Source organism: Oncorhynchus clarkii, chromosome 8 (assembly GCF_045791955.1).
Source record: "Oncorhynchus clarkii lewisi isolate Uvic-CL-2024 chromosome 8, UVic_Ocla_1.0, whole genome shotgun sequence".
NCBI classification, from domain to species: Eukaryota; Metazoa; Chordata; class Actinopteri; order Salmoniformes; family Salmonidae; genus Oncorhynchus; species Oncorhynchus clarkii.
Genome location: NC_092154.1, coordinates 572601 through 586066, shown reverse-complemented (window position 1 = coordinate 586066; position 13466 = coordinate 572601). Strand labels below are relative to the sequence as shown.

The 13466-nt window shown below is 42.9% G+C and overlaps 1 protein-coding gene across 1 annotated transcript in view; it reads right to left on the bottom strand.

Moving 5' to 3' along the window:
* Positions 1-11809: 11809 nt before the first annotated feature.
* Positions 11810-13466, bottom strand: part of LOC139414863 (kinesin-like protein KIF3C) — a 53351-nt gene continuing 51694 nt past the window's right edge. Inside the window, exon 8 of the mRNA XM_071162443.1 lies at positions 11810-13420. Coding sequence (XP_071018544.1) covers positions 13330-13420 — 91 coding nt within the window. The 3' untranslated portion in view covers positions 11810-13329. The remainder of the gene's footprint in view (positions 13421-13466) is intronic.

The following is a 13466-nucleotide window of genomic DNA, read 5'->3' as shown; positions in this document are numbered from 1 at the left end:
TACCCAGGCATAGCTGTCTAGATACTGTATGTTACCCAGGCATAGCTGTCTAGATACTGTATGTTACCCAGGCATAGCTGTCTAGATACTGTATGTTACCCAGGCATAGCTGTCTAGATTACTGCAAACTTCCCTTTGATCTACTTACGTGGGTGGAGAGGGATTTGGAGCTGCAGACACCGTTTGGAGTGATAGTGATATCCTCACTAGTCCCACTATCATTAACAAGGGGGTGATAGCAATGTTTGTCTTATGTAATTTAATTTTGTAAAAGCAAGGAAGAGACACCTTCCCTTGCTAGTAGTAGCTAGCTGGCAGCATGGCTAGCTGGCTTTACCGTGGCTAGCCTTTTTAGCTTCCCTCATTTCCATGTAAAATAATCTGATTTATAATTTAAAAAATAAGCCTGGCAAATATTGTTTTACTTGCCGGTGCAACCTAAAGCATTTTAATATGATGCTTGTGTATTAAAGGTGCACTATGCAGAAATCGATCCGCTATTTCCTGGTTGTTAAAAATCAAATAGTTTACCTAATTTTAGTTTGTGACAAAATAAGTAAGTATAGTGGAGAGAAGGCAAAGCGTCAATACAGGGCTAAGATTGAATCATACTACACCGGCTCTGACGCTCGTCTTATGTGGCAGGGCTTGCAAACTATTACAGACTACAAAGGGAAGCACAGCCGCGAGCTGCCCAGTGACACGAGCCTACCAGACGAGCTAAATCACTTCTATGCTCGCTTCGAGGCAAGCAACACTGAGGCATGCATGAGAGCATCAGCTGTTCTGGACGACTGTGTGATCATGCTCTCCTTAGCCGACGTGAGTAAGACCGTTAAACAGGTCAACATACACAAGGCTGTAGGGCCAGATGGATTACCAGGACGTGTGCTCTGGGCATGTGCTGACCAACTGGCAGGTATCTTCACTGACATTTTCAACATGTCCCTGATTGAGTCTGTAACCTCCCTCTGCAACTGGATCCTGGACTTCCTGACGGGCCGCCCCCAGGTGGTGAGAGTAGGTAGCAACACATCTGCCATGCTGATCCTCAACACTGGAGCTCCCCAGGGGTGCGTGTCCAGTCCCCTCCTGTACTCCCTGTTCACCCACGACTGCATGGCCAGGCACGACACCAACACCATCATTAAGTTGGCAGATGACACAACAGTGGTAGGCCTGATCATCGACAATGACGAGACAGCCTATAGGGAGAGACCTGGCCGGGTGGTGCCAGAATAACAACCTATCCTTCAACCAAGACTAAGGAGATGATTGTGGACTACAGGAAAAGGAGGACCGAGCACGCCCCCATTCCCATCGATGGGGCTGGTTGAGAGCTTCAAGTTCCTTGGTGTCCACATCAACAACAAACTAGAATGGTCCAAACACACCAAGACAGTCGTGAAGAGGGCACGACAAAGCCTATTCCCCCCTCAGGAGACTGAAAAGATTTGGCATGGGTCCTGAGATCCCCAAAAGGTTCTACAGCTACAACATCGAGAGCATCCTGACTGGTTGCATCACTGCCTGGTACAGCAATTGTTCGGCCTCTGACCGCAAGGCACTACAGAGTGTGTACGGCCCAGTACATCACTGGGGCTACGCTGCCTGCCATCCAGGACCTCTACACCAGGCCGTGTCAGAGGAAGGCCCTAAAAATTGTCAAAGATCCCAGCCACAGACTGTTCGCCACATGTACCACATGGCAAGCGGTACCGGAGTGCCAAGTCTAGGACAAAAAGGCTTCTCAACAGTTTTTACCTCCAAGCCATAAGACTCCTGAACAGGTAATCAAATGGCTACCCGGACTATTTGCATTGTGTTCCCCCCCAACCCCTCTTTTACGCTGCTGCTACTCTCTGTTCATCATATATACATAGTCACTTTAACCAAATCTACATGTACATACTACCTCAATCAGCCTGATTAACCGGTGTCTGTATGTAGCCTCGCTACTGTTATAGCTTTGCTACTGTTATTTTTACTGTTGTTTTCCATTTCTTTACTTACCTATTGTTCACCTAATACCTTTTTTGCACTATTGGTTAGAGCCTGTAAGTAAGCATTTCACAGTAGTCTACAGTCTACACCTGTCAACACCGGCGCACGTGACAAATAAACTTTGATTTGATTTGAATCATTGTACCATCTAAACCGCTGTGAAATATATTTTCCATAACCATAAATATTGTATTTTCAGCTGTTGGAAGCTGGTGTACACAACCGAAAGTAAAAGACACAAAAACGAAACTAAAGAACGGGAAGCAAAGAAATAGCAAACATAGAACAGATTTACAACTTATTGGATTTGCTTTCAATGAGAGAGAATGTGAGTTGTAGATTTGTCAACGTTAGTTTGGTCAGGTTACATATTGCAGCTTTCATTCCCAAATTAACTAAAAATAGAAAGCCATCATGTTTTGGTCTGGCTGGCTGGCTGGTTTGCTGGCTACAGTAGGTTCTACCATGTCACAATAGCCTGTAATCATCACTAGTTACTACTTCTAAGCAAAATACATTTTTTGGGGTGGATTCTTTTTGGGTTACTGTTTGAACAGTTTCTTAGATTACATTTGGTTATTAATGAAAAATAGGCTACTTTGATGAATAGCCTATAGATCAGATCAATGAACCAAGCCACAACACTGCCACGTGGCTGTGGAAGGAATGATGTCTACATTTTCAGGTAGTACAAAAGTATGTTGAATGCCGGAGCCTCTTTTGTGATAAAAAATGACATTGCAACACTCCAAATCTTACATCTGCGTAGAGCTTGTAGTTAAATGAAAAGCAAATTTATGGTCATTCAGGAGTCAGTATTGGCCCTACAGCATTTAATGCAACTTGGCCTCAGGCCTCTGCAGAAGGAAAGGCATTGAAGGAAGTTGTCAAGGAAGTGAGTTTGTGTTTATTTCAGGGTGTACCGCCCCCACCTACCGTCAACCAATCATGCCAATGCGAAGCTATAGGAGCCTTCAGCATTGTTAAAGCCAAATCATGTTTGCGATCTGGAGGCTCCTTAAGGAGGATGGAACACAATTGTGGAGCCTCTGGAGGCTTGCGAAGGCCAAATCGATCTCCGTACCGCATCGCAGTGCGCCTCCCAAATGGATAAATCTTAAATCAGATTTTACACTAGTCTGTAATGTTAGGAGTTCTCTGTATTGGGCCACTAGGTGGCAGCAGCAGCAGATAGGTGCTCTCGAGCGGCTAGATGTTCTTTACCGTTCGGCCATCAGATTTGCCACCAATGCTCCTTATAGGACACTGCACTCAATACCCCTCTGTAAACTGGTCATCTCTGTGTACCTGTAGCAAGACCCACTGGTTGATGTTTATTTATTAAACCCTGTTAGGCCTCGCTCCCCCCTATCTGAGATATCTACTGCAGCCCTCATCCTCCACATACAACACCCATTCTGCCAGTCACATTCTGTTAAAGGTCCCCAAAGCACACACATCCCTGGGTCGCTCCTCTTTTCAGTTCGCTGCAGCTAGCGAACGAGCTGCAACAAACACTCAAACTGGACAGTTTTATCTCAATCTCTTCATTCAAAGACGCAATCATGGACCCTCTTACTGACAGTTGTGGCTGCTTTGTGTGATGTATTTTTGTTTCTACCTTCTTGACCTTTGTGCTGTTGTCTGTGCCCAATGTTTGTACCATGTTGTGTTGCTACCATGTTGTTGTCATGTCGTGTTGCTACCATGCTGTGTTATGTATTGCTGCCTTGCTATGTTGTCTTCGGTCTCTCTTTTTATAGTGTTGTTTTGTCTCTCTTGTTGTGATGTGTTTTGTTCTATATTTATATTGTATTTTATTGATGTTTCAAAACCCAGGAGGCCTTTTGGTATCAATTTAAATAGGAATGTGTTCTTAACTGACTTGTCTAGTTAAATAAAATTAAATATCAATCCTCCTGGAAGGGTGTGTTCATCAGGACACAATGTTAGAATGAGTTGTTCTCTATTGGGCCACTGGGGGGCAGCAGCAGCAGAACATTGCTTTAAAATTTCAATCACCTAACGCTGATCTTCATCCTGTAAGGCTGTATGTTACTGACCTGGATCAGCTGATTCACCAACATGACCTGTATCGCATTAGACAGACCGAATCATCTACATGACACACTGATGAGCTAGCCCCCCCCCCACACACACACACACACACACACACACTTATACACAAACACCTATATAGACACACACACACCCCTTGACGTTTTCCACATTTTGTAACGTTACAGCCTTATTCTAACATTTATTCAATTGTTTTTCCCCCTCATCAATCTACACACAATACCCCATAATGAAACTGTTTTTTTACACATTTTTGCAAATGTATTAAAAATAAAAAACTTAAATATCACATTTAGATTAGTATTCAGACCTTTTACTCAGTACTTTGTTGAAGCACCTTTGGCAGCGATTACAGCCTAGAGTCTTCTTGGGTATGACGCTACAAGCTTGGCACACCTGTATTTGGGGAGTTCCTCCCATTCTTTTCTGCAGATCTTCTCAAGCTCTGTCAGGTTGGATGGGGAGCGTCGCTGCACACCTATTTTCAGGTCTCTCCAGAGATGTTTGATCGGGTTAAAGTCCGGGCTGTGGCTGGGCCACTAAAGGACAGGCACATGCACCCACGCACACACACATTCCATCCATGATGACTGAGTCTGTAGTATCTTTATTTAGTCGGAGCTCAGAACACAAGCACCCTCTCACATCATGTTACCATGGAAACAGGACTCATTTCTTTCTCAGACAGCATCCCTCCTGATTCTTCATATTCCCCCTCACTCCCTCCCCCCAACCCGACACACAGGTAGCCATATTGCACAGAGCTGAGCCAGGAGTTCTAAGGCTTCTTTCAGACAGATTCACCCAGAGTAAATGGACACAACAACAGAGTCTGAGCCATCTATAACGCAGCAGCAAAAGATTAGTCTGCCAAGCTCTATCAGTGATAGATTAGTCTGCCAAGCTCTATCAGTGATAGATTAGTCCTCCAAGCTCTATCAGTGATAGATTAGTCCTCCAAGCTCTATCAGTGATAGATTAGTCTGCCAAGCTCTATCCAAGGCCCTCTTTAGGGAACGACCTGCTTAGCTCTTATTTCTGGTGCTAGACTAAACACCTCCTTCCTGTGTTTAAATCCTCTGATAACGAAACAACACTCGGACCCCTGATAAACACACAAACCCAATGTGATACATACAGTACAATATTTACATTGTTCTTCTTAAAGTAGATTAATTCAGTTCTTGATTTCGACCAGTTTTGCAAGTAGTTGGTGAGAGCTCTAGGTCACAAACACATGCACGCTGTGGCAACCCGAGGGCCAGCAGGGAGCTACAAAAGCAGGAGCAAGACAGCTCCAGAGGCCAAGGGTGAGTCAGCACCATGGACAGCTCTACAGGGCTAGAGAGGCCAAGGTGAGTCAGCACCATGGACAGCTCTACAGAGCTAGAGAGGCCAAGGTGAGTCAGCACCATGGAGAGCTCTACAGGGCTAGAGAGGCCAAGGTGAGTCAGCACCATGTAGAGCTCTACAGGCACCAACAGGGGCAATAATACCACCAATAATACCCAGCCCAGGTGCTGCAACCAATCGGCACCTGGAATTGGTCCCACCTGTCCCTCATTGCCCCAAATGGGTATAAGTAGAGGTGCAACCATGCGGGCGGTTGGGCAGACAGTCAGAGCAGGGGCGGAGCCAGAGAGGTGTCCGGGTGCCACCCTAAAATGTCATTCTCTACTGGCAGTTTGATGCTGATTGACATCTCATTTCACCTCTTGTTGAAAGAAGCATTTATTTTGACGTTCGGCGGCGCACTTTTCAAATCGAGGACGAGACAGAGAGAATATTACCGTTGGTTGCGAGATACAGAAGAATAAGAATAAGAACGACATACAGAAGAAGAAGAGAGAAAATATTTCCACAGCTCCACAAGCTCTTTTTGCAATTGGCGAAAGCATCATATTTGAGGTAAGTTTTAAGGTTTATCATCGGGTTCAGGTTTCCTGAACAACTTTTATGAAAGTTGAGTCACCGTGTAAGTTAAAGTTAGACCTTTGGCTCCATTTTAACAGACAATTAATCAGATAAGAGAGATCGGTTCCAATTTAGCCTAACATTATGTTTATCTGTGCTAGTAATACATGCATATACAGTGCAGTGTTGTAAATTACAGTATATACGAATGTAGGCTACAGGTGTCAGTGTTCAGCAAATTAACATTCAGCAATTTGAAATCCATTAACCTCTTGAAGCTAGGGGGCACTATTTTTATGTTTGGAAAAATAATGTTCCCAAAGTAAACGGCGTATTTCTCAGGACCAGATGCTAGAATATGCATATAATTGACAGATTAGGATAGAAAACACTCTAAAGTTTCCAAAACTGTCAAAATGTTGTCTGTGAGTTAAACAGAACTGATATTGCAGGCTAAAACCCGAGGAAAATCCAATCAGGAAGTGCCTGTTTTTGAAACCTCTCTGTTCTTAAGCATCCCTATTGCCCATTTAAAGGGATATCAACCAGATTCCTTTTTCTACGGCTTCCCTAAGGTGTCAACAGCCTTTAGACATAGTTTCAGTTTTTTTTTGAAGAAGAATGAGTGTGAACATATTGCGTAAGTGGATAGGTGGGGGCTCTCAGAGTGATTTGTGCGCAAAAGAGAAAGGCGGCCATTGTTACTCCCGGTCCTAGTGAAAAGCCAACTGTCCCGGTTGATATATTATCGAATAGATATTTGAAAAACACCCTGGGGATTGATTATAAAAAACGTTTGACATTTTTCTGTGGACATTATGGACATAATTTGGAATTTTTGTCTGCGTTGTTGTGACCGCTCTTTCCGGTGGATTACTGGGCATAACGCACCAAACTAACGGAGGTATTTAGATATAAAAATATCTTTATGGAACAAAAGGAACATTTGTTGTCTAACTGGGAGTCTCGTGAGTGAAAACATGCGAAGATCATCAAAGGAAAACGATTAATTTGATTGCTTTTCTGATTTTCGTGACCAAGTTACCTGATGCTAAGTGTACTTATTGTTTTGTCGAGCGATCGATGAACTTACACAAACGCTTGTATTGCTTTCGCTGTAAAGCATAATTTCCAAATTGTGAGACGACAGGTGGATTAACAAAAGGCTAAGTGTGTTTCGCAATATTGCACTTGTGATTTCATGAATATGAATATTTTCTAGTAATATTATTTGACTGTGGTGCAATGCTATTCAGCGTTGCTGATGACAATTATCCGGGATCGGGTATGGGTGGTTCAGAGAGGTTAACTCAGTTAATGCTTCTACACCTGCATTGCTTGCTGTTTGGTGTTTTAGGCTGGGTTTCTGTACAGCACTTTGAGATATCAGCTGACGTAAGAAGGGCTTTATCAATACATTTGATTGATTTGATTGAGTTAGATTTTCATACTTGAACTCAAAACAAACAGTTGTTATTATCATTCTGTTAAAGTTTCTCAAAAGATTACCACATTTTGCAGATAGCCTGTTTGCTTCCGTAAAAGGTGAAAGAAATTATAGCTAGCTAAGTTACTGCAGAGTAGGGCTAGCCATGATCTAACTAGCAACTTAGACTGGTAGTTGATTTGAACAGTTATGATGATGGGGATTTGTAATTAAGATTGGACTAAAATGTGGGTAATTGGATGCTTAGATGTAACCATAGACTGTCTTATTGTTGCATGGGGTCAATTAAACATGACAAGAAGAGATATCAGACTTCTGTTCCAAAAGGACCCAATGGTAGGTCAGGCCTATACTTTAAACTACACATTTTAGTTAGCAACTGTTAGTATCTAATCTTGTGGATCCCTTAATTATACATTTCCATAGAGAGATGACACATTATTCAACGTGTATTTCAGACATTTCAAGATCCAGAGAAGAGGGTCCTGTACAGCCGTGTTTGAAAACATTTCCCAGAGCTCAGCATGGTTCTAGGGAAAGAGGCTTTCATCAGCTCCTGGTATAAAGGACAATTCATGGCTTGAATATTCTGTAAGTCAAGATTCGACTTATTGTTTCGCCTGTAGGCATTTTTCTCTGCCCAATACACCTGAATCTGCCTTCACATCACAGTCAGGTTTTTGTAACTGGGAAATGGTGCTGTTTAAAAATTATGGGTTTAAGCTCCATTCGAAGGCAGAGCATCATATCAATGCTATAAATGCTTGGAATCAGCATCAAAGGGCTATTGACAGCAACTCATCCATGTTTGATGTCATAAATGAAGACTGGAAAAAGTGGAGGAAAACTGTACTTAGATTAAAACAATTGCAGATGTTCTCCTATTAACTGCCACTCAAAATATAGAGCAGAGAGATCAGAGAGGCTGATCACTCTCACAACAAGGGTTATTTTGTACAATCTTACAAGAAATAGCAACGCCTGACCCTCTCATAGAGAAAAGGATGAATGTATGTGGCAATGCCGAGATGATACAAAGTGAAATAATAAGAGAAGTAAAAGAAAGGGAGGTTTTTAGTGTAACTTCAGATGAAACCAAAGATTGAAATAAAAAATAACAATGTCTTTAGTTGTGAGGTAATATTACAATGGGGCCATCCACGAAAGCTTTTTACACTTTCAGCTGAAAGCTTTAGATGCAACAGGTCTTTTTTATTTATTTTTTATTTCACCTTTATTTAACCAGGTAGGCTAGTTGAGAACACCTTTATTTAACCAGGTAGACTAGTTGAGAACACCTTTATTTAACCAGGTAGGCTAGTTGAGAACACCTTTATTTAACCAGGTAGGCCAGTTGAGAACACCTTTATTTAACCAGGTAGGCTAGTTGAGAACACCTTTATTTAACCAGGTAGACTAGTTGAGAACACCTTTATTTAACCAGGTAGGCTAGTTGAGAACACCTTTATTTAACCAGGTAGGCTAGTTGAGAACACCTTTATTTAACCAGGTAGGCTAGTTGAGAACACCTTTATTTAACCAGGTAGGCTAGTTGAGAACACCTTTATTTAACCAGGTAGGCTAGTTGAGAACACCTTTATTTAACCAGGTAGGCTAGTTGAGAACACCTTTATTTAACCAGGTAGGCTAGTTGAGAACACCTTTATTTAACCAGGTAGAGTAGTTGAGAACACCTTTATTTAACCAGGTAGAGTAGTTGAGAACACCTTTATTTAACCAGGTAGGCTAGTTGAGAACACCTTTATTTAACCAGGTAGGCTAGTTGAGAACACCTTTATTTAACCAGGTAGGCCAGTTGAGAACACCTTTATTTAACCAGGTAGGCTAGTTGAGAACACCTTTATTTAACCAGGTAGGCTAGTTGAGAACACCTTTATTTAACCAGGTAGGCCAGTTGAGAACACCTTTATTTAACCAGGTAGGCCAGTTGAGAACACCTTTATTTAACCAGGTAGGCCAGTTGAGAACACCTTTATTTAACCAGGTAGGCTAGTTGAGAACACCTTTATTTAACCAGGTAGGCTAGTTGAGAACACCTTTATTTAACCAGGTAGGCCAGTTGAGAACAAGTTCTCATTTACAACTGTGACCTGGCCAAGATAGAGCAAAGCAGTGCGACATAAACACCACAGAGTTACACATGGAATAAACAAACGTACAATTAAATACACAATAGAAGGTCTCACAAAAATGATAATTGATTGCCTTGAAAAACAAGGTCTGGACTACAGAAATAATCTGGTGGGGCAAGGCTGTGACGGTGCATCCGTCATGAGCAGAAAGCATTCTGGTGTGTCTGCACGGATTAAAAACAGTGCAAGATTTGCATTGTATGTGCACTGCAATGCACATTGTTTGAATTTGGTTCTTGTCGATGCTGTAAAAATCAGTGCCTCCTGCAGAAGCTTTCTAACTTTGTGTCTGGCTCGTACGTTCATCTCAAGTGGCTTGCAGTTCAGAAAGAGCTGAATCCGCAGCAGCAGCCCAGGGAACTACGGAGATTTACGGATGGAAGGTGGGCCTGCAGATACATGGCATGCCGTAATCTGAGAGACAGGATTCCAGCAGTTCTGAGAGTGCTACAGGATACCACACTTGAAAATAGTGGTGATAGATCAGTGGAGGCAAGGGGCCTTCTTTCTCAGATATATTTACATTTCATAGGGCTTTTTGGTTACCTTTTTGTAAAGTCCTTGGTGATGCCAAATGTCTTTCTGACATGCTCCAATCAAGCTCTCTTGACCTAGTAAGGGCTGTGGATCTAGTAGGTGTCTTTACAGACCCATTACAGGAAGGGCTGTGGATCTAGTAGGTGTCCTTACAGACACATTACAGGAAGGGCTATGGATCTAGTAGGTGCCCTTACAGACACATTACAGGAAGGGCTGTGGATCTAGTAGGTGCCCTTACAGACACATTACAGGAGGGCTATGGATCTAGTAGGTGCCCTTACAGACACATTACAGGAAGGGCTATGGATCTAGTAGGTGCCCTTACAGACACATTACAGGAAGGGCTGTGGATCTAGTAGGTGCCCTTACAGACCCATTACAGGAAGGGCTGTGGACCTAGTAGGTGCCCTTACAGACACATTACAGGAGGGCTGTGGATCTAGTAGGTGCCCTTACAGACACAATACAGGAAGGGCTGTGGACCTAGTAGGTGCCCTTCCAGACACATTACAGGAAGGGCTGTGGATCTAGTAGGTGCCCTTCCAGACACATTACAGGAGGGCTGTGGACCTAGTAGGTGCCTTTACAGACACATTACAGGACAACAGAAGGTAGGGTTACTATGGAGAACTATGGAAAGAGGTTGAAGAGATTGCAGAGCTCTGTGAAATAAGTGTACAAACAGTATGTTAAAGACAGTCTAAAACAAGCTTGTGATTCCACAACTCATTGATGATGAGCACTGTAGGACAGAAAGATAGTGACCAAAGTGATGGTGAGAGCTTCCAAAGAGCTGTCTTTTACCAGCTGCTCGACAGTCTCACAGCTGAGCTGCAGAGGCGTTTTTCAAAGAAGAATTGCGAGATAATGCAAGGGGCCCAGTCTCTCAACCCCAAGAGGACAACATTCTTCAATGTGAAACCTCTGTTTGCCTTTGCTCAGACCTTTGAGTCAGATTTAGAGGAGCTCAAACATGAGGTTCATCAAACCAAGCGGCTTCTTGATAGGAGATGGAAAAGTGGAAGGGACAGACCGTCTACTCTCCTTGACTTTGTTGTGTTTCTAGAGCCTTATAAAGAGGTCTTACATGAGCTATTTAGACTCTGTAAGATTTCTGTTACACCAGTCAGCAGTGCTTCCTGCAAGAGAAGCTTCTCAGCTTTAAAACTGATTAAAACCCACCTTAGGACAACCTTGGTTGATGACAGGTTAAGTCAGCTCAGAACTCTCAGTGTTGAGTCAAGGAGGGCACGCCCCCTCAACATGGATGAGTTTGTGAAACATTTAGCCAGTTCTCACAAGGAACCGCAGAATTATGCTGTTTTAAATCTACCAGGGATAATTTGGCTCTTAGGTAGTCCCTCTGGTCGTGATTAAAACCTGTGTACTAGCTAGTACACTGACATTATAAAATGATCCATCCAAAGGGTATCATGACACATTTCATTTGGTCCTGATTAGGCCAATTCCAACACGTTTCTTTATTAGTTAACATAATATATATGAGCATAAATATGATACAGTAAGTTTGTAATAATGACCAAAATTAAGTCCATTTCTGCTTGATAACTGGTATGTCAAATTGCAAATATTTTTTGTTGTTGTAAATGTACTTTTTTGTAAATAAACTGTGCAATTTATGTAACACTGTCACACCCTGACCTTAGTATTCTTTGTTTTCTTTATTATTTTGGCTAGGTCAGTGTGTGACATGGGTGATGTATGTGTTTTTGTACTGTCTAAGGGTTTTGTAGGTTTATGGGGTTGTTTACCATCTAGGTGTTTATGTCTATGGTTGCCTAAATTGGTTCTCAATTGGAGGCAGCTGTTTATCGTTGTCTCTGATTGGGAACCATATTTAGGCAGCCATCTTCTTTGGGTATTTCGTGGGTTATTGTATATGTGTTAGTTGCCTGTGTCAGCACTCTATTTAGCTTCACGGTCATTTTTTTTTGTATAGTTTGTTTAGTGGTCTTCGTCTTCCTTAAAGTAACATGTATTCACATCACGCTGCGCCTTGGTCCTCCATTCAACTAACGTGACAAACACACAAATCTTATCTTATCTCCTTGGTGCTTGAGCTTAATTTTCTTATAGACCCAGATTATATATTCATGAAAACAGAGTGACCCAAGTCTCTCCAGTATGTGAGTACAGTGTGTGTGTGAGAGAGAGAGAGAAATGGAGCTGCAGTTCTGAGGTAGAGACACTGACTATTCATAGTATGTTATAGAATTCTAGTGATGTAACCCTTATGGACCTCACTATCTGCCTCATTGAAGAACTCCGGGTTCAGTGAATCATCACTTCTACCTCTAATCAGCAATCATAGGATTCATTCATGCTCCTTAGATGCCAGGTTAGGGTTAAACACTAATTTACTGTTATGTTCTATGGACCCCTGAAGTAGCCTTGGCCACCCCCTGTATAAAACTCTAGTTCTGCCACTGAGGCAGAGGATGCGGTTGAACAGACAGGCAGAGGGTACGACATCTAGTCCTCAGAAGAACTGGAATGAGTATGATAAGCACCTCGATCCAACGACAAAGGAGATACTAGTCAATGTTTGACTCACCTGTTTCTCTGTCTTCCTGTTCTTTGCCCCAAAGGAAGGGGACCTATTCCCGGGCAGCAAGTTGAGAGCAAGGGGTGAATCTGCGGACTCATCGCTCTCTCTCTCTCTATTTTGTTTTGTTCATTAACACAGGCTGTCGGAGGAGCCGGACACAGAGTGACCCACCAGTTACCTGATAGGCCTTTCAGTTGAACCTTTCCCCCTAACCTCTTAAATAACTACCTTGTTTTGAGCACCACAAATCAGTCTCCTGCTGTCTTCATTTATTGTGAGTTTCACTTCTGACTCCCCTGGGCTGCCAAAATGCACAGACAGGCAGAGCTCCTGCAGGAATGAGGAGAGAGAGAATGTTGGAGGGTTTCTCCTTCATTCCCCCAGGGTAGTCTGGGTAGTGGAGTCCTTGAGGCAGTAGATCTGTTTGTCAATCAGGTTTTTGCTCCTCCCATGGCAGTGATCAACCAATCATGAGGCAGCATAGGCAAAGACTGTTGAGTGGTTTCCCACTCCTGAGAGCTGATTGGTCAAGAGAGGAAAGGGGAGGAGTTAGCAGGCTGCTGTAAAGAGTACACCAGAGAGAGAGAGAGAGAGAGTAGAGGTAGGTAGGGAGAGGCCGGTATTCACTGGGCAGTACTGGGCGTGGCAGTAGAATGGGTTGCCAGGGAAACCGTGGAGGAGGAGGAGGAAGTGATGGCTCGTGGGGCCTGACACCTGGAACAGGAAGATATGACATCACACACAGGGACAGAATATGACA